The sequence below is a fragment of the Patella vulgata genome, chromosome 3 (assembly GCF_932274485.2).
Source record: "Patella vulgata chromosome 3, xgPatVulg1.2, whole genome shotgun sequence".
Taxonomy (NCBI): Eukaryota; Metazoa; Mollusca; class Gastropoda; family Patellidae; genus Patella; species Patella vulgata.
The window spans coordinates 44089919-44111601 of NC_065881.2; the positions used below are offsets into that span (position 1 = coordinate 44089919).

General features: G+C 37.3%; 1 protein-coding gene across 1 annotated transcript in view; it reads left to right on the forward strand.

Annotated features, from left to right (window-relative positions):
• Positions 1-18252, forward strand: part of LOC126814389 (linear primary-alkylsulfatase) — a 36237-nt gene extending 17985 nt beyond the window's left edge. The window contains exons 2-4 of the mRNA XM_050539487.2: positions 6359-6565; positions 7948-8200; positions 11560-18252. Of these exons, the coding sequence (XP_050395444.1) occupies positions 6410-6565; positions 7948-8200; positions 11560-12668 (1518 nt within the window). The 5' untranslated portion in view covers positions 6359-6409 and the 3' untranslated portion in view covers positions 12669-18252. The remainder of the gene's footprint in view (positions 1-6358; positions 6566-7947; positions 8201-11559) is intronic.
• Positions 18253-21683: the final 3431 nt, after the last annotated feature.

Genomic DNA, 21683 nt, shown 5'->3' on the forward strand with positions numbered 1-21683 from the left:
ACCAATTACAGTTACTGTTAGGCTAAAGAAAGCTATTTTCATTATATACTCTTCAAAAATAGTAGGGGATATTCAGAAACAATACAAAACTGTGGAAATGCACTGCTGTTTTTATTAGAGGTAACCAGTGTATGTTAATAACAGGCCAATTGCCTACACATGAACATAAACAGTTGATATGGGGGGGGGGGGCATATCTGACGGCCCCATTTCACTCACAAAGAGATACACTGTCAAAAGTGAAAATGGAGGTTTTATATTTTTGTCTTAATAATGAGTAATCTCCACTAATTCTCACACATCCAGCAGTTCGTCGTGACATGCTCCAATCAGGATTTGGGTCAATCAGACTCACTCCTCTTGCAGTGCCACGGCCAATTCTTGCAGTGTTGTCGGTTGACGTTGACGTCGACGAACACGTCTCCCGATCATGTCCCAGACATGATACTCTATAGGGGAAAGGTCAGGACTCACGGCTGGTCAAGTCATATGGACAATATGGTGACGCTGGAGGTAGTGCGGTGGGCACGGGCTTTATCATCTTGAAAGATGAAACGTCGACCTGCACGTTGACCAAAGGGCAGAACTATCGGTGCCAGGATGTGGTCACGGTAGTACACACCAGTGACCCTTTCTTGAACAATATGCAAGTCCGTTCTGCCAGTCATGTCCCAGACATGCTCTATAGGGGAAAGGTCAGGACTCATGGTTGGTCAAGTCATATGGACAACATGGTGACTCTGGAGGTAGTGATTCAGGACACGAGCGCGGTGGGCATGGGCTTTTGAAAGATGAAACGTCGACCTGCACGTTGACCAAAGGGCAGAACTATCGGTGCCAGGATGTGGTCACGGTAGTACACACCAGTGACCCTTTCTTGAACAATATGCAAGTCCGTTCTGCCAGTCATGTCCCAGACATGCTCTATAGGGGAAAGGTCAGGACTCATGGTTGGTCAAGTCATATGGGCAACATGGTGACTCTGGAGGTAGTCATTCAGGACACGAGCGCGGTGGGCATGGGCTTTTGAAAGATGAAACGTCGACCTGCACGTTGAGCAAAGGTCAGCACTATCGGTGCCCAGATGTGGTCACGGCCAGTGACCCTTCCTTGAACAATATGGAAGTCCGCTCAGCCAGGCACGGTGATTCCTCCCCACACCACAACAGACCCACGCCCGAATCGGTCATGCTGTCTGGCGTTAACGTTAGCATGACGCTCATTTAGACGCCTCCAAACGCGAGCACGCCTATCGGTGAAATCCAGAGTAAATCTGAACTCATCTGAGAACATTACACGCGCCCATCGACGATTACCCCATTTTTCTACGCTGCACACACCATTGACGCCTGTTTGCCATGTGCTGGCGAGTTAATGGAGGCACAACACGCGGTCGTCGCGCATGCAAATGGGCTGCATGTAGCCGATTTTTAATCGTTTGGGGTGTAACTCGAATTCCTGTAACTTGGTACAAGTTTACAGAAAGCTGATTGGCCGTTTGTCCTCGATTTCGCAGGACCTGTGTACGAATTTATCGATCTTGGGCTTGTGTAGTGGCTCTAGGACGACCTGAACGAGGTCTATCATCAGCATTGTGTGTTTGTTGGTACCGGTTCCACAGTCTGCTGATCACAGACTGTGACACATTAATCATGTTGGCTACTGCTCGCTGTGTAGAACCCATTTGAAGCATGCCAATAGCACGTCATGTTGAAAACGTCTCATTACAAATTAAACGTAACACACTAAAGCAAAGATACGTTAAACAGTAAATCTTATGCAAGAATCGATAGGATAAACCAGCACGCGGCAGTTTTCATCAACCCTTCCTTGAAGTGTCAAATTTGACAATGAACCCCTCCCACGTGTATGTCGCTATTGCGTGTCGCATGTGCAGCTCAGTGGTTCTGTTGGGGCGATAAGTTATTCATCTATGAACATACTCTCAAAGCATGTCAAGTGTCCATGACTATTTATCAAAATTATGACAACCTGCATAGGTATTTGCATCTAAATATCCCCTACTTTTTTGAAGAGTATATAATCCATATACTGGATATCCGTCTAATCCTTCTATAAGCAAAAATATTGTCTTCAGAATGATGAACAATTCAATCTTTATTCATAAATAGAATATTACATTTTTAAATAAAAAATATACATTGTATAATAATAATACTTATTCCAGAAAGTTTGACCTATTGGTTACTGGGTTATGGTCATTTGAATAATGGCGGTCACGCCCATTTTGACCGATATCTCAGGAGCCGTTAGTCGGACCGAGCTAGAAGTTGGGATATCTGCTCTTTTATCCCCAATAAGCATATAAACCAAATTTCAGCAAATTCGAAGGAGGTATGGTTTAACTCATTGGGTGATAATTGACATGGAATGACGCAAACACAGATTTTGAAAAAAATATCGAAAAAATATGGAGATGGCATGAGACAAGGATGGCTTTGACACATGTTGGAGACATTGGTACAAACTATATTTACACCAAGTTTCAGATATTTAGGTGCTCATCTACCGGGTTCTTTCTTCTCAGAAACACGAGGCAATTTTCGAAAATTTGTGTCTGAAACCATACGGGGCCAGTTTTCTGGGAGTCTATTGACAACTGGTGCGTTTTCATACGTTTTTTTATGTAGTACTACCTGCAATCTCTGGATAGGCCAAAAGTTTGGTCTATTGGTCTATACTATTACTTTGAAGCTCCTGGAGCACTACAAATTCCAGAAAAAAATACAATTACACCAATTTTATTTTCGGATTTCATGGCCAAGTAGCATGCGAACTCTACCACTCACCTGTAATCTACACCAAAAATTCTTTAAGACTACTAAATTTGAGCTGTATATCTTCACTAGAAAGGTAAAATAAGATATCTGAAACTCGAATGATCCCTGTTTGTTGCCCATGCGCGTCATCTAATACTCCTTCAGTCTCTATCTGGGTTAATGGAGCTTTATTAAACTAAATCTACCGTAAATTTCAAGTTATACTTTCTGTTCACATTTTGACTTTTAAAATTGATGAGCACTATATATACAGCACCGAGTTTTTTATATATTACTTTCAAGTGTAGTTATTCAGTCAATAACCAGGAGTGTTTCCAGAGAAAACTTCTTGATACCTAGGCCGTATACTTTTTTTTTTTAAAGTACAGTCCCTCAAAATTTCGCGGTTACAATCTCCCATTCCAATCATCTACTAATGTCAAGCATCGCCCAAGAATGGTCTAAATAAAGCCAAAATATAATATCAAAATTTCTCAGGTAAATACCTTTACCAATCATGGTTACAATCTCACACAAACTATGGCACATATAGTACAGAAATTAACGTCCTACTGTTCTGCTCCGACTGGGCTAATGAACACTGGCATACGCCATATAGTGTGCTATGAGGGAAATTTTGCCCTGAATTCCAACTATCAAGGGATCTTTTATGTGCACGCCAATGTGTACACGGGACCTCGGTTTTTTCGTATTATACGTTGTCCCTTGCCAGAAAGTGTATCCTGCACCATTGACAACGAGGAACCACGCCGGAACAACGCAGGGATCGAACACGGAACCGCCAGATTAGCAAGCCAACGTCTTGCTCACTGAGCCACCGTGGCTCCACATATAGTACATCCGCGTTGCTAAATTAGAATGCTTGTTTTTCTTATTTGGTAGTACAAATATAATACATTTTACTGTGTCGGCCATTTCATACAAGGCAATACATTTGTATCAGAAAAGTAGACGTATTTAGCAAAATCTACCTGGTGTATAACTTTCGAGCTTTAGATGAAGCCATTCGTGTGAAAGGCAAATTAACTTATTTGGAGATAAATGTTGACACAATTCCATTGTAATATAGTTCTAGATTTTTAAATAGCTTTCCATACACTCTGTCGTCATGGATTACCACAGGCAAAACACAGTGAATCAACAACATTGATTGAATTTTTACCCACCCTTCAGATTAAAGCAAGCAAATCAACCCTACCAGTGCCCCTTCTCGGTCCAATTCAGCCCATTCATTTTCCTATAATTAGGCAAATGAATTATTGAAATACGAAAATATGCTCTCAGTCGTACTCACACTCACACCCTCCATTTCCCCATTACGGCAAACAATCCAATCTTACCCCCCCCCCCCCAATTTCAGTCTAATTCATCCTATACATTTCGGCTAAAAACAAATTATTGAGAATATTGAGATAGGACAAAATGTATTCGGTCTTAATTCTCACCTTCTCAGTCTTACTCACTTGTACATCCTCCATTTCTCTATTACAGTAAACGTATTATTTAAATACGTATATAAGTTATCAGTCTTACTCGCCCCCTCCACATCTCTATTACAGCAAACTAGTTATTAACATTATGGAAATATGGTCTGTCTTGTGTTTTTAATTAGAAATTAATGTCTTTTATTCTACCCTTTGTTTGTCACATTGTGTGTGACTTGTCATATTAAGACTAATTTTCCGTCACTCAAGTCATCTATTGATTTGAATATATTACATGGAAAGCAGACATAAATAATTTATTCGAGATATAAAAGTGTCATCAACTAGGACAAGCATCATTGCTCGATTTGATTTTCCACGTCTTAATTACTTAGGCGACACAAATAAAATAAGTTGTTTCTCGGGCACCGCCCGCACGCAAAATTGGTTGCGCGTGCGGCCTATTTATTAGTCTTGATGAAAAATAAAAAATATGTAACGCCCGCCCGAACATCGATAAGCAAGTCATAAAAAGAATATGCCGCATGTATCTACATGCCCCATACGTGAATATCCATTCAAATGTATTAAACTGATTCAGATGTAAACGCTCATTTACGAGTCTTTTTTATTGATATCGAAAGAACCTCCATTTTTGTATCACGTGATTTTAATTACCTCCCCTTGTGAACTAGAATTTGATTCGTGTTAAACACCGAAAGTCATTGACAACAATGCATTGTATTTCAATCATTCGATCTTAATCGGCTCATTATTGCCGGCTTCAGTCGGTCCATGTTTGAAAAAATCCTACTTATAAAACAATGAATCGTAGAACAGGTTAATTATTATAACTTGTGGCTACGAATACGATACGATGATAGTCACCATACCTTAGTCAGAATCTGGGCACATTTAACGGTAGTTTTGATAATCCGGAAAATAATAATTGGATTACACATTTGATGGTTTTACTGACCAGTTGTTAGTTAAATTTAAATAGTCATTCGATATAAACCCCAGATAGAACACCGAATATCCTGAGAAACACACCGAATATCCTGAGAAACGGTCATTTCCCCGAATCCCGATGACACGTTACATGCATTGGTTGGAATTAGGTCAATCATTATAAACCAGCGATACTAGATTTAGATCTAAGTGTCGTTTACCGTGATGATTATTTTTGATACACATGCTGACAGAGGCGTACCCTTTAAAATATTGTCGTTATTATGGACGGCTATTAATAGTCGTACGGAATTTTATTTTAAACCAATTTCAATTATGGTTGTCACCATTACCATTAGTAAGCTACATTACGTGAATTAAATATGGAAAATTATTTTACTTACTGATCAGTGTTCAGTGTTTGAGTAGACTTGATTTTTGGGCTTATGTTCTAAGTATGTATAATATATAACTGAAAGCAAAACTGTAGACAAGTAATGACTTTCTCATTAAAAAAAAAAAAATACAAGGCCGCCCTCCCGCCCCAACAATTTTCAACAATAGCCAAATTTTATTTTGCACCATCCTCTAGCCAGAAATGAGGTAAAAAAAAAATAAACCGCCCCCCCCCCCCTACAGTTTCAGCTGTCAGTTGCCCGAGAAACAAGACATTTATTTTGTGTAGCCTTATGGGTAGTTTTTTGTCGTGTTACAGGTCACACAGAACATTTAGTCACATGATCCTGTCTGACCCAAACACATATCACATCAGACGTCCCTGGCTTTATGCACCGCAATTCATGAGCGAGAGAGAGAGAGAGAGAGAAAGGAGGGGGGACGGGTGGGACCACAAGATTTCAGTATTTTTCCACCACAATATTTCACTTTTGTGCTAAAAATACTTGAGTAATTGCAGAAAGTATAGATTTCCCGAGAACAAGTTCTTAGCGTTTCTTTCAAACGCACATTTAGGTTGAAAGGACAGGACCACAGGTTAACCATTGAAAAGAAAATTGGTACATTTTTAAACTAAGCAACACATGAACACATAAAAAGACTATAATAAAATCGACACTTTTATAGAGATAGGTAATAGGTGTTTTGTAGGTATTAATAGGTATTAGCAACCAAATTATTGAAATGAAAAAAAAAATATTAATTTCTTTTATCTTTTATTTGCAGGTAACACCAAAGATATATTGCGCAATAGGTTACGCCCTCGCTAATTCTCTCATGATCATTGGTAAAGATGGTATCGTCATCGTTGACGTCACAGAAAGTGTAACGGCAGGCCAGGAAGTAATGAAAGCCTTTAGAAAGATAACAACCAAGCCAGTGAAAGCTATTATATACACCCACAACCATGCTGATCACACATTTGGAGCAATGGTAGATATTTAATAAACACTTTCGTTATTATGTAAAGATCAAGATTGAAAAAAAAACGTAGGGTGTTTCAGAGCTGATCAAAGAGATTGTGATATTTTTTTTCTTTTACTGGCTCAAAGAAATAACTTCTACCTGCCAGATATCAATAAAATTGCTTTGCACACTATTCCGATTATATTCGATTTTTTTGTAGCAGTTGTTATTTTATGCTAGGTTTCTACTATTACGATTCGCGCTACGATTGAAATCGTGGAGTAATCGTGGTGATCCTATCAGGTCTTATAATATATTGAGGTCAGTTGTGGAAATCGTGTTGATCGTATTGAAATTTACCCGAACGTATCTTCATGTACCAGATCGTGGACTCAATAGGGACAATCTTATCGTAACGCATCGCACGACAGAGGGAAGCTAGCATTAGTAATGATTACTACTGAAGAAAGTGTTTTTATGGGGATATGAAAACAAAATCTCTCCAGGGTATGATGTAAAATAGATGTATAAATCAATAAATTATTCAAATTTTAGATTAAAAAAAACCGTCAATCGATAAAACGAGGCTTAAAAACAAACACTGAGACTTGTTCGTGACAAAAGAGAGATTAGGACCCACACCACTCGTTTCTTTATGTATTAAGTTATGCTCTTATCGTACTTGATTTAATGAGAACAAGACGTTGCATTTAATAACAACGGTAGACAGTCTAAATCTTTTCCCCAAGCGCAGATTACCAGAAATTAGGGCCAATATTTTTACAGCAGATGAAGACAGTGTCTGGTTTCTGAAATAGAAGAATATTCATTGATTTATACATATATTCAGTTGTGTTTGCCACATTAACCATTTCGTGGATCGAATAATATCATGTTATTACAGGAACGACTGCAATTTACTTTATAGTAATGCATTTTAATGGACCTACTAGCATATGAGTGTCTGCATTGTGCAATAACATATTTAAAGAGGCAACATTCCATTGACTGCTCCTTCACGATTAAAATGATTGATATAACATCTCTCAATACAATATTGAGATATTTTAATTTAATTTTAAAAATGAAACTCCTGCCATAAGTAGGTCTGATGGGTCTGCGATTATTCTGAAAATGAAATTGATTTAATTAGTTTTCTTGGTAAAGGTGATAATTCGCCTTTAATGTATTACAGTGCCATTATCGTCGGTTCGGAGACACTGTTGGTAACTAGCAAAAGTCCAATGAAGAAATCCAGTTAATAATATCTGTAATGAATAACCCCTCCTTTAAAAAGTTGGAGATAAGAGAATTTAATTTTCAGAATAGAACTTGATAAATACGTGTAATTTTGGTAACAGAATGTTCAATAAGTTCTACATATTACAATTTCTTTAATTTTTTTACAGGCCTTTATTGAGAACAAAAACAAAATGCCAGAAATATGGGCTCATAATGACATTCTGCGTCAATTTCAAAGAGTGTTCTACACAAATGGAGCATTTCTTCGAAGAGCTATGAGACAATTTGGCTCTCTTCTTTCACAAACTATTAATGCTGGCATTGGTTTTAATCTACGACTGGATACAGAAAACACCGACATTGGACTGGTATACCCAACAAAATTGTTTCATGGAAAAGAGCGAGATATTGAAGTTGCTGGTAGGTATATTATGAGATGGTAGATGTATAGTAATAATTTTAAAACATACACTGACTGGTGGCCTGTATATGAGAAAAACAATATTTTTTCGATAAAACTGTGAGATAATTTATTATTGTGGACACAACAAACACCAATAATACTCATTACCTTCTTAAACAAAGAGTTGTCGCGCAATAGCTTGCCAGGGAATGACAAAAGGTTATAACATTTTGCGATAAAAAAAGTGTAACCTATGTAGGGTTTGTAAGATTTCCGTGAAAGGGACAGGGTTTCTCCCAAAAACTGACGGAATAATTTCAATGTGTTTCTTATTATAAAAAATCTTAAAACTCCGAACTTGTAATATGTATACATAACTATGTATTGATTCTAATGGCCAGTCGAACAATCCCAGCAAGCTTTAACATAGCATTGGAAAGCAACGAATATATGAATACAACCAGCATTTTTAAGGGTGGTTTTCGGGTCAGGGGTGATAATTACCTCTAAAATTGAAGGGGGCCTTTAACAGGCATTCAGCAAGTTTGCCCAAAAATTCTCAATATTTTACGTTCAGCGCTTATGTGACTTGAAAACTAGCCACATGTCTCGATAAAAAAAAATATATACTTAATCGATAGAGGCAGGTTCAAAAGATATTCATTGAGATATACTTTGCCTGGACATCGGCACTATGACCTACTCTTACATCGAATTTCAAACTCTCTTGTCTATCTCAGTAGCTTTAGGATGTTTTGCTTTGTAATAATTCATTTGACGTGGACTAGGTTACTGAATTAATGAAAGAACTGAACAGACAAGCGAAAACATATACTTTTACCGTATTTGACCTTCTGTTCGTTATTCACAAGATGCCGAAGGGTAGGAGTAAGCATCCAATTAAACAAAATTGGAAATTGGAGTGGATATAAGGGAAAGTGCAATCACACAATATAACAAAAGAATTATTGCCTTTGGTAAACAACCGGAAATTGTATTGACTTAAAACATTCAGCAGCAAAACCACGCTAATCAAATTAACAGCTATAACAGAGAGTTGCGCGTTTGTAAGTTTTGTTAATAAGAAGTACAAATTTCCAATTTTTTTTTAAAAAAAAGTCATTCTGTGATGTTAACAATGTGTAATAAAAATAACATGGCAGTATCGAGCAAGCGGCACTAATGGAAATATATCGCAATATAATCGCAATATATGATATAAAAGGCAAAGTAAAAAGAAATTTGTTTTTAAGGGGTAAATATTGTGCTGCTAACTGCGTTTGTGATCTTAAATCTATTTACAAAATTAATTGCATTGAATATTACACTTTACTGTTTTGTTCCTAACGGTGTGGGTTTTCGGTCTTTATAATATAACATGAATAGCATAAATATTTATTATATCCAGAAAGAACGTCTGAAATTAAATGACAAAAATGGTATTAATATAAATAGTTTCATGTTTTGCATGAATGAATGAATGCATGAATGAGTCAAATGGGGTTTAACATTCTACTTAAACTGGGTCGATAGAGATTTTGCCCGGACAGTAATTGAATTCTGTCAAGGGATCTTTTACGTGCCCGCCAAAGTATACATGGAACCCCGGCAGCCCCCACCCCCGTCCTGCACCACTGACAACACTTGACTGTACAGGTTAAAATGAACTATGGTCTATATTAATAGATATTAAATTGATGTTAGTATTATGTTAGACTCAAGACTTAACAGTATAAATACCAAATCGGTTTTTGTGATATACTATATAACAAATCTGCTATCCATTACTGATTAATTATAAAAGCTTAGGATTGTATACACTAAACAGCAAAAAAAAAAAAACGTCAGTACGATTTCAAAATCAGAGAGGCACTTTAATCAAATCATTCTAGAAAACGACTTACTAAATGGATCAAAGCAATTTTTTGTGAACAGTATGTTGACTGTACATTAGTGATTAATTCATCACAATTCCAAGACATTACGAGAAGGTTTAGAGTCTGTACACAGTCTATACATCAGTATTTGGTGTGTCCACCACGAGTGTCAATAACGACAGCGCAGCTTCTGTACATGGAGTGGACCAGACGATTGATGAACGCCATTGGCACCAAGAAAAACCTGGTGCAATCCATCGGCTGTTTGGTCTCGGTACGACGTTATTGAGTCTCCTCTGAATTGCACTCCAAAGATGTTCAATCGGGTTTAAGCCCGGACTAAGGGCTGGCCAGTGCATAACGTTGACACCGTTATGTTGTAGAAAGTCCCGAGTGTCTCTGGTGTGTTGGCACGGGCATTGTCATGCTGGAAAACGTTGTTTCGATGACGTGCGAAATGTGGTACGACGTGGGGTCTGAGAGCTTGATCGATGTAGCGCACAGCTGTGATGCCGCCTCTTCTCCCTGGACCAATATTTTGGAACACCTCAGGATCCACTCTCTGGTTCAGGCCTACTCCACCCCAAACCATTATGTTTGGACGTCCCCATGAGTCTCATTCCATGACACATTGGTCAGAATAACGCTGCTGGCCACGTCGACGCTATATTCTGGTCCTGCCATCTGCAATACCGACTCTCATATGTGAACAGAACAGTTCTCCACTGCCTGTGTCGCCAGTTCTGGTGTTGTTGGGCAAACTGTAGACGTTCACGTCGATGGCGAGGGGTGAGGATCGGTCTTCGGTAAGGTCTATGGCAATGGATGTTCTCTCTGGTGAGACGTCGGCCCACTGTATCGGTACTGATGTGTCTTCCGTGTGTTCCCACTGTCTGACGTGCTGTCTCAGATGCCTGTGTGAAGGGATTCTGCACGTTCTGTCGCACAACATGGTGGTCTTGTCCTCTTGTGGTAACCCTTTGTCTACCAGTTCGGGGGCGATCATCCGTGGTGTTGGTGGCCCGAAAGCGTTACTGAAGTCTGTAGATGGTCCGAACATTGATCTGGAAGTGATTGGCAACGGCCTGGGCAGTGTGGCCAGCGTCGAGGCTTTCAAGCGCCTGGTTCCTCTGAGCTGTCGTGAGTCGTGGCATGCTGCTGACGTTGTAGTGTGAATGATTCAACTAGGTATGAGGGTGCATTTTATAGGGCTGGCCCCAGTGAACAGCACGTGCAGCATGAATGACATGAAAATCATGGAGAACACATTACCATCCCAGAATTAAGGTTGCGTTTTTGAGAACATTTCCTGGATTAAATTCTGTGTTTGGGAAGGAGCCTTATTGCTCAGGTAAAGTTGGAGATGTGGTCACAAATATACAATAAAAGCATTTGGCAAGTTTTATGCAATGCGTCTATTCAGAGTAACATACCAACCTGACGTTTCTTTTGCTGCTTAGTATACAATATTTATATTCCCTGTCACGTTATCATTTCAGGCTTGAAGCTGAAGTTAATCCACATCCCAGGAGAAACGGCTGATCAGATTGGTGTTTGGGTACCCGATGAAAAAGCTTTCTTGTGTGCTGACGATATCTACAAAGCTTTCCCAAATTTATATGCTATTCGAGGTACCCCAGCAAGAGATTTGTTAGACTGGACTTCTTCTATAGATACGATGATTGCACTTCATCCCGAACACTTGGTTCCTAGTCACACCAGACCAATAAAGGGTGATCGTTATATCAAAGACCTGCTCACAAGTTACAGAGATGCCATTCAGTATGTCCATGATCAGACCATTCGTTACACAAATAAAGGGTACCACCCTAACGAAATAGCCACCTTAGTCAAACTACCTAAATACTTAGCAAAGCTGCCATATCTACAGGAGTTTTATGGAACCGTTGAATGGTCGTCGAAGGGTGTCTTCAATACCTATATGGGGTGGTTTAGTGGCGACCCCGTAGAATTATCCCCCTTTACTCCTGATGAAACAGCTACCAGAATGGCAAAGTTAGTTGGAGGTGCGAATGTTCTCTCAGCTCAAGCCAAAGATGCTTCTGAAAAGGGAGACCACCAATGGGCACTTATGTTAAGTTCCTATGCTTTGAGAGTTAACCCCGATGATGTAATGGCGAAAGATGTCAAGGTTACTTCTTTAATGGCACTTGGAAAACGACAAATGAGTGCCAATGGTAGACATTATTTTTTCACCACGGCTATGGAAGAGTTAGGGGAAGTTAGTACTGAAGTGAGTGATGTTCAACGAAAGAAGTTTATTGAAAATGTTCCAATTTTAAATTTATTTAAGATGCTCCAGGTTCGATTCATGCCAGAATCTTGTAGTCATTTAAATATCACCATTCTCTTTGCTTTCAAAGATAGTAAACAGTTTGTTAGAGTACAAGTTCGTAATTCCATTGTTCTTGTATTTGATAAACCCTCGCAGATTTTTGATATTAAAGTTTCTACAACCGAAAAGATATGGAAAGAAATTCTTATAAGTAAATACGCCGCAGTGTCTTCATTAGCAAGTGGTGAATTCAGTGTAGAAGGGGGGCTATTAAAATTCCGAGAGTTTATTGGATGCTTTGAAACGAACTAACGTCCGTAGCTGCACATATCATTTCCTGTTGACTTCTGTGGCTTCATATACCATTTCCTATTGACTGTTTAAACTAAACGAAGAAAATGATTTGTAAATTTTGAAGGAGCTCAATTGAAAAAAAAAAAACATTGTCTTGTGCAAGTTGGAATAAATAAATGTACTCTATGACTGAGAATAACTAATCTGATGTGGGCGTGTGGATCTATAAATAAGTGTTCAAGGAGGTTTAATCAAGAACACACAAATAAACAATGGATAGTAATCACAATATTTCACAATAATCCTCTCAAGCCTTGATCTTTTACGACATCATAAATCAGACAGACACACTACCATAATCTATTTTATATTTCATATCAATACCACTGATTATACGGAAGAAATGTTTCATTGTAATCAAAACATATATTAGTTGTACTTTGAATGTAATTCTATAAGTAATCAGAGAAAACTATTTTTGTGGAGTACATTAATGGTATATTCGCATATCATAAACCTATATTCTATTTTAATTTGCTTACCAGCTTGTAAGTTGAAGCAGAACGAAAACAGGCATTGGTAAAGCGGTCCGAATCAATCGGCACCACCTCTTCAAACAATCACGTGATATGAGTGGATGATGAGGAGTGATTGGCTAATGAATTCTACAATCGGGAGAATGCTTCAGTGAAGAGGACACACTAGGTGAATATACCAATATACCAAATAAGGCCGGATGAGAGTGGACACACTAGGCGCATTCCGACGCCGATGGATTCGTCCGAATCATTCGGCTAGTGAGTTCACCGCTTTAAGACAACCTGTAGTTTTACAGAAACACTTGTATAATGTAATATGAAGACGCATTGTTATTGCCAGACGTTGACACCCTACCGTTCACTAAAACAACTGGTCCCATTTCTTGGATTTACAACCCGAGTGACAAAAATGCCTATGGACATATTTCATACTTGGTCGGGATTGTCCGTTGAAACAAAAGAGAGACTTCGATTCTTGATCGTGAAGTTAATTGCCGCTCTGATTATGTTTTGACTTTAAATACTGAAAAGGTGATTTACGAGGTTCACCATTCAGGACAGGCTTCGTTAAGGGCGTTCAACTCAATTCAATACCTGAATCAAAGCTGTGTATTTCCATTATATCTGGACAGATAAACAAAATTAAAACGTTTCCAAATTACAGTATAAAATGTGAAGTATTGAAATTAATATCAGACCCTATCACGCCCAATCAGCTTCATCAATTGAATAAATATTAATATCGTGATTAAATAAACATTTTATGGATCTATAAAGCAACAATGTATAGCTTCTAGGACAATAACAATGTTTGCTGAGTTTCTAATCTCGATGCATATAATATCTATAAACTCACACTGTTAACCCCAACCACATTGTAGATGATTAAATGGCGAATCTGCATAACCAATACGGTACATGAAGAGCGTGTTTTGTACCATTTGTTTATCTATTGTGATCATCAATCAATATATGTTTTGGCTAGAAATAGATTAATATTATAAAACTATTATATTAATGTCATGTTTTCCGGATTTATGAGAATATAAAACAGGATAACATTAACGTAAATGAATTGTATATTTTTTTTCATTGTTATAGTTTTCTTTCTTATTATTTTTGTTTTGTTTTTGTGTTTTTATTTTCTTTGTTCTTGAATTCAAAGTACAGGTATTAAACATTGTTAACCCTTTTGAGAATCAAGCAACCTTTAAAAAACCGTTTTATTAAAACCATTTCTATTCCCAGTTTGGAACAAATAAACAGTAGTTGTACAGAAAATTAACATATATATTCAATCAAATTATATTAGGCCACAACTTATATTAAATTCTTTTCCCAAAGCAATATGAACAAATTGATGATAATCTAAAACCAGAATAGGATGAGTTATGGCCGTAATAAGTCTATGGAATTGTCACTGTTTACAGTATGGCATTCAAATTTGAACTAGTACTTTATTTTTAATAAACTATAAACCGTCTAAGTGACGTCAGTAAGACACGTGCGTGGTTGTCAATCATTATGAATATCATACGCCACTTTTAAAAGCTGTCTGTCTACAGTAAGCTCCGCTTGAGAACAGGCACAAAGCTGGTTGACCAACTGTATTAACTGGTTTGACAAGACTTGGGCCACTGAGTAAGGCGCTGACTCTTTAACCAGAGGATTCCGGACGTTGGCCGATAAAGTTCTTCGGTGCCTTTCAGCGTGGTTTCCCCTTGTCTGTTGTGCAGGACCGAGGGTCGTGCACGGAAAAACTATGCCAATTGTAATTCGATAAGAAGTGGGCGAAAACGTTTATGTCCGGTCAAAATTTCCCTGGTATGCCCGTTTTTATCCCAGTTGGTGCAGAACCAAGCGATTATTAAAATAATTGTTTCTAATCCGTAAATGTATATTCAATTAGGGAACAGAAAATAGAACAACAGTATATGGCTACTGAACAGACAGTCCAGAAACTCCAAATTGGCAAAGTAGGAAAAAAAAGAAAAAGCTTTTAACTATGTGCACGATCAAAACACAATCAGCCATGTAGTAAGTGGTATTCAGTGCTAGCGTTTTGCCTTTCTGATATTTATGCATGAATTCAGATTCGATGACGAATTATTTTAACGGCAATTTTCAAGATCTTTCAAATTCAGTCGTTTCAGTATTTATTTGTAGAGTGACCTATTTCATTTAAGTGCACTTAATAAGAAATGTATGCCGTGAAGTTATTTATTGCCGATTTTTAGAGCTATTAGAACTAAACTTGTTTCTTTCGATCTGGTGTTTGTGATTATATTTCTAATAAATATATTTGTTCTAAGACATTTCAACCGTGTTTTTTTTACTCCACCTGGTCTGGTACCGTAAGTTATGTCAATTTTTACAATGTTTAATATTCAGTCTATCGGTATTTATTGTGTCAAGTCAACTATTTTATGTTAGTAGTGTCAAATAAAAAAATGTATGCCATTTTTATGTCGGCACTTAACGCATAGTATGAACGAAAATGTAAATTTTTTACGATTAGAAATTCAATTTCATATTTAATGTAAACAGGTAAAATGCACTCTCTTCTTACTACATATCTTAATATTTGCAATTGCCTTCTTTGGCTACCTTTTCACGTTGTGTATTTTCTTTTTACTATCTCCGCCGTTAAAACGGAACTCAGATGGTAATCTCTCTGGAACCCAGTGATATCTAAATCTGAAATGGCTGGTTTGGGCTTTTTAACAGATTTGCTTACGTTCTGACTTAAGATTCAGAATAATGAATTTGATTTGATGGTTACAGTGTATGATGCAATTAGTAAATTTCCAATCACGTGTCAAAAATGACATTCTGATTCCCACGGAACCAGCTATATTTACCAAATTATAACACTTTTTATGTGTAAATCCGTCACTCATTATTTGAGTGCATTTGGTGTGACTTCTATACAATGTGTGTATATGACCCGAATAATTAGTTAAAGATACAATATGGTCGCAAAGACCATAGTACTACACATAACCTACTCCTAGTGTGGATTTTTGCAAGTACTAACGCACGCGCTGCAGATCCTTAATAAGACCCTTGATAGGTTCGATCCTAGGTTTGTGCTTGACAAGTTGTGGGGTTGCCTGCTGAAGTTTTCGTGTTTTCTTTATGAAATCCGACCCCCACCCACCGTTAATGACCCCCCGCGCATAAGCTAATTGTTGAAATAAACAAATTAATCATGTGATTATAGAGTTCATTTTATCCAAAATTGTCTTACTACAAATGTTACCACTTTAAAGCAGAGTATATTTGGTTTAGGTTTTGGGAACTAAACAACTAGAATATATAAACACAAACAACATTCAGTTTCTTCAGTTACTAACGACAAACGTACTAAACACTTGACCAGTTATTTTTATATTTATTAATTTGTACATGATTATGTTAGATAAAGAGTTGACTGTCTTGTTAGAATAGTTAAAAAATAAATTATGAAAATTGAAGATATGGAAAAATTCATTCAAATTACTTTATTAGTGGTTGAGGTTTTGACAAAATGTAGCGTAGATTGTTTATCTTGGCAACGGTACTTGACAATCGAGACTATGTCTCGATTATATATTTTAGCGTTAAACTCTTATATGACTACGGTGTTCGTATCTACTGATATCGAAGTCACCCGATGGCCCAGGGAGTTTATTATGGGATTGAGATGTTAATGAAGTGGGGTTTAACGTCCTACTGTTCTGCACGACATGTTAATGAATGTTTAAATACTAATTTATATAACATTTTTAGCCAGAAAAAAAGACCCACAGTAGGGAGATATAGCTCTTACATAATGCATCGTATGCGTTTCCATTAATTATTAATGTTGTTTATTTTCATTATTACTATATTTTATTTTATATTAAGACCTTATTCTATATTATTGTCTAATAATTAATGTATTTTTATTATGATATTTGTAAATTTATATTTTGTGTTACTAACTATAAACGTATACGAAACCTTCTTGTATTTAGTTTCAGCTTCCGTATATTAGTACATGTATATAGATTTTCCCTATATTAAGATGTTGGTCCCCAAACACCCGATTTAGTGTCGAGTTTGGATATCAATGGGTTTTGGAGAAACAGTAGCACATGTTTCTGTATTAAAAGGCTAGTTTGTTCCGTTGGTTGACAACTTGGCATAACTAAGAGAGCGTTTACCATACGATAAAAGACCAATAATTTAGGGTTTAAATGTAGTGCGACTAGGTGTGTATAGCCCTCAAAGTTTTAATATTATGTAGCAGCAATATAAAAGTGCTTTTATATACAACAAGCAACCATATGTAAATTAGATAAAAGGGGGCTAGTGTGATCACATTTTCTGGCAGTAGTATTTAGTTACCTTTGGACTTTGTCTAGAAGTATTTAGCAATACAGGATTAATATTATATTAACATATTAACAAGACATCGGATGGTATCTAAAGATAAAAACTGACAGATTTACCAATATTTCTTGTATCAAAATAACAAAAGATTACGAAGGTTATTGATGTGTTCTTCAATCTGCATATTACTGTCAAAGATAGCACCAATGTTCCGGGTTTACAAAGAAGGGCATGTTTCTTGATTAGCAGTTAAATAGGTGTATTACCATTCACATTATTATGTAATCTATTTATAGATTATAAATGTTCAGTTTGATCGCGGAATCCGGACATTCATCATTTTGTTTCACTCATATATTACACGAGCTATACTTTAGATTTTAATTCCATTCTGGCCGATCTTAAAAGATCATTCAGAATGAAATAAATATCAATTTGCATGCTAGTATTGATTATGAATACCACATTTTCCACCAATACTTCCGCATGTTAAGGTATATAATGTAACGTTCTGGTTTCGATTGACATAAAAAAAATTCAATTTGACACATATTTATTTGGTTATAAAGTCAACGATTTTTTGGCTTGTGATATCCTTAAGTTGACTGTACTGTAAGAAGCGTATAGGGGTCAATAATCTGTTTAATAATCTGTTATAAAAATACATTTGCATGCTTAGTTCAAACATAAATAAAAAATATTACTTATTTTTATTTTGTATTTACAATTCACACAGCTTATTTCCATCTTTTGTTGAGATACAATGATACAATCTCGATCCCACTTTGAATGTTACGTGAAAATCCTTTCGTCGGTCACTTCACAAAGATCCAAGATGGCGGCTCAAACTCGCGAATCTTCAGAAATTTCACGTGTTTAGCCGAATCACTCACGTTGTGCGCTAAAAATAGTTGCCGGCAAATCATCAAATCGGTGTTTTCGAATGAACTCTTTTGACGCCAAGATGTCGAAAATGTTACGTGATGTATCCTTTCGTCGGTCACTTCACAAAGATCCAAGATGGCGGCTCAAACTCGCGAATCTTCAGAAATTTCACGTGTTTAGCCGAATCACTCACGTTGTGCGCTAAAAATAGTTGCCGGCAAATCATCAAATCGGTGTTTTCGAATGAACTCTTTTGACGCCAAGATGTCGAAAATGTTCCAAGGATCATTAATATGTAACTCATATGCCTAATTGTCGAGTAATCGGCAGCATTTTATTCTAACAAATCCTGCCAATCAGTTGCCACTGATCCGGTTTCATGCTAATTAATGGCCGATGAGTTTGACCAAAGATAAACGAAGGGTAAAGTTATCTCTGGGATCAAGATTGACAATGATTGGTTATAATTCAGCTGCAGGAGTTACTGGTTACTGGTTTTATTTTAAAGATATATTTCAGTTTGTTATGATAGTTATGACTTTTGTCGGGAAACTCTTAACGTAACTCCACAAAGGAGCTAAATTGCTATCATTTTGCACCTAGAAATTGACACAAATGAGTCGCAACGCATATAATCATGTAATGTGAATGTATATAAACTGATTTACATTAAATCGTTTCTGTTTTACCGTAATTTCTAACCAGTTATGTTCGGCGAAATACGCGAAATTGAATTGCAGCCTTTGGCCTCTGGTTAATCCAGTCTATACCTATAGTATAGTATTATCCTACATAGGATATGTTTAGCCCCGTTCATCGAGTCGTTTCATACAACTGGCGCTCGAAAGCATTCTGAAACACGATTCATGTGCCATTTTTAAAATTTTTCATTTCGTTTTAAATATTGGATATAATGAGTAATTGCTCCAGCAATTCGTCGTGGCATGCTCCTAATCAACCGTCCAATCACGATTTGGGGCAATCTGACCCACTCCCCTTGCAGTGCCACGGCCAATTCTTGCAGTGTTGTCCGTTGACGTTGACTTCGACGAACACGTCTCCCGATCAAATTAAACGTAACACACCAAAGCAAAGATGCGCTAAACAGTAAATCTTATGCAAGAACCGATAGGAAAGCAAACATGGATAGATAAAACAGCACGCGGCAGTTTTCATCAACCCTTCCTTGAAGTGTCAAATTTGACAATGAACCCCTCCCACGTGTATGGCGCTATTGCGTTTCGCATGTGCAGCTCAGTGGTTCTGTTGGGGCGATAAGTTCTTCATCTATGAACATACTCTCAAAGCATGTCAAGTGTTCATGACTATTTATCATATCACAACCCGCATAGGTATTTGCATTTCAATATCCCCTACTTTTTTGAAGAGTATATAAAAAAACCCAGTGATATTTTGGTAAAATCCTTATCATTGTCAAAATATCCATCAAATATTTTTTTGTTTATGACGATCACAAAGGAAACGCAACAAGGAAGTCCGATATTACTACATAATGCATATCAATAACATATCTGTCCTTGTTGGCCACTTTTTGTAATACTTTGGGCGCAATTGACAAAAAAACTCGCTTTCGTCGGTCGTTGTCGGTGATTAGTAGGACCGCAATTCAGTTAATATATTGTTCATAATACTCAAATAATAGTCGTAAAGGTTATTGGGCTGATGCTGAATTTCGACTTCCTACGCTGCATATTGACCTGTAAACATTTGCAAATGTCAGAAGAATCATCATTTGATATTGGCTTTGATTAGACCCCCCCCCCCCCCAACTCCCTACAAAAAAAATATGCCTTTGTCTATGGTTACTCGACTGACCCAATATTTTTTAGCCATAACTGAGACACTTGAAAATTTTGGCAACCTTTTCATCAGTCATAGGAAGGACATTAATGTATTTCTATGTGATTTTAACATCCACTACGATGATGCATCAAATGCAACAGCAATTAAATTCAGGAAACTTCTGCAGGTGTACAATCTTACCCAACACGTCGCTTCTCCAACACATAAATTAGGTCAGGTTTTAGACCTAGTAATTTCACCTAATACCTGTAACTTAATCAGTGATGTAAAAGTGCGTGATATACAAATATGTGACCACTTCCTTATCATCATGAGGTGGAATATGACGAAGCCCAGATATAACTGCATGCACCATGTGTGTCGTAACTTTAAGGTCATTGATAGATCTGTATGCATTGGTGATCTACGATCCTCAGAATTAGAGAAAGAACCCCCAGAGGGTGTTAAAGAACTATGTGATCTTTACAACAAGACAATGGTTGAGCTTCTAGATAAACATGCTCAAGCAGTCAAGAAAGAGATCATTATCAGACCAGGTTCAAAATGGTATAATTGGGACGTTAAGAAAGCTAAGTTACAACGCAGGATGGCAGAACGACAGTGGCGCAAATCCAACCTGGAGGTTCACCGCAGCATCTATAAATCAAATCGAAACAATGTCAGCAAAACCTTAAGGAATGCTAAAGCCCGCTATTGTATGGACAAAATTTCTGCCATTGGCAATGACTCGAAGAAATTTCATGGATTTATGCAATCTATACTAGGTGTTCAGTCAAACTTAAAACTTCCTGATTCAACTAGTGATTTTGAGTTAGCAAATAACTTTTCTAATTTCTTCATCTCTAAGATCGAAAAAATAAGATGTCAGTTGGACAATCTTTCTGCTCAAACTCAGTCTTTATTTACAGACAAGTCAGGACGGGAGCCATTGACTGAATTTCATCCATTCGCTGAGGAAGAAATCCGAAAGTTAGTCTTGTCGTCAAAGAAAACAACGTGTCCACTGGATCCCATTCCGTCTACCATTGTTTGTGACTTCTTGGATACGCCTCTGTCTGTCATAACCTCCATAGTAAATTATAGCTTGCAAAGCGGAATTTTTCCTGAAATCTTCAAGCAGGCCATTGTGCGTCACTTAATCGAAATGTATTTAAAAACTTTCACCCCGTTTCAAATCTCTCGTTTCTCTCAAAACTTTTAGAGAAAGTTGTCAACACCCGATTGCATACATACATATCAAATAACAATCTTTGGGATAAATTTCAATCAGCTTATCGTTCCGGACATAGTACAGAAACTACCGTGCTCAGGGTTGTAAACGATCTGAGACGTTCAGTTGACAGTGGTGGTATATCAGTACTCAGTCTATTGGACCTTTTGACACCGTCGATCACCAGATCCTTGCTGATCGGCTCCAATATGAATTCAG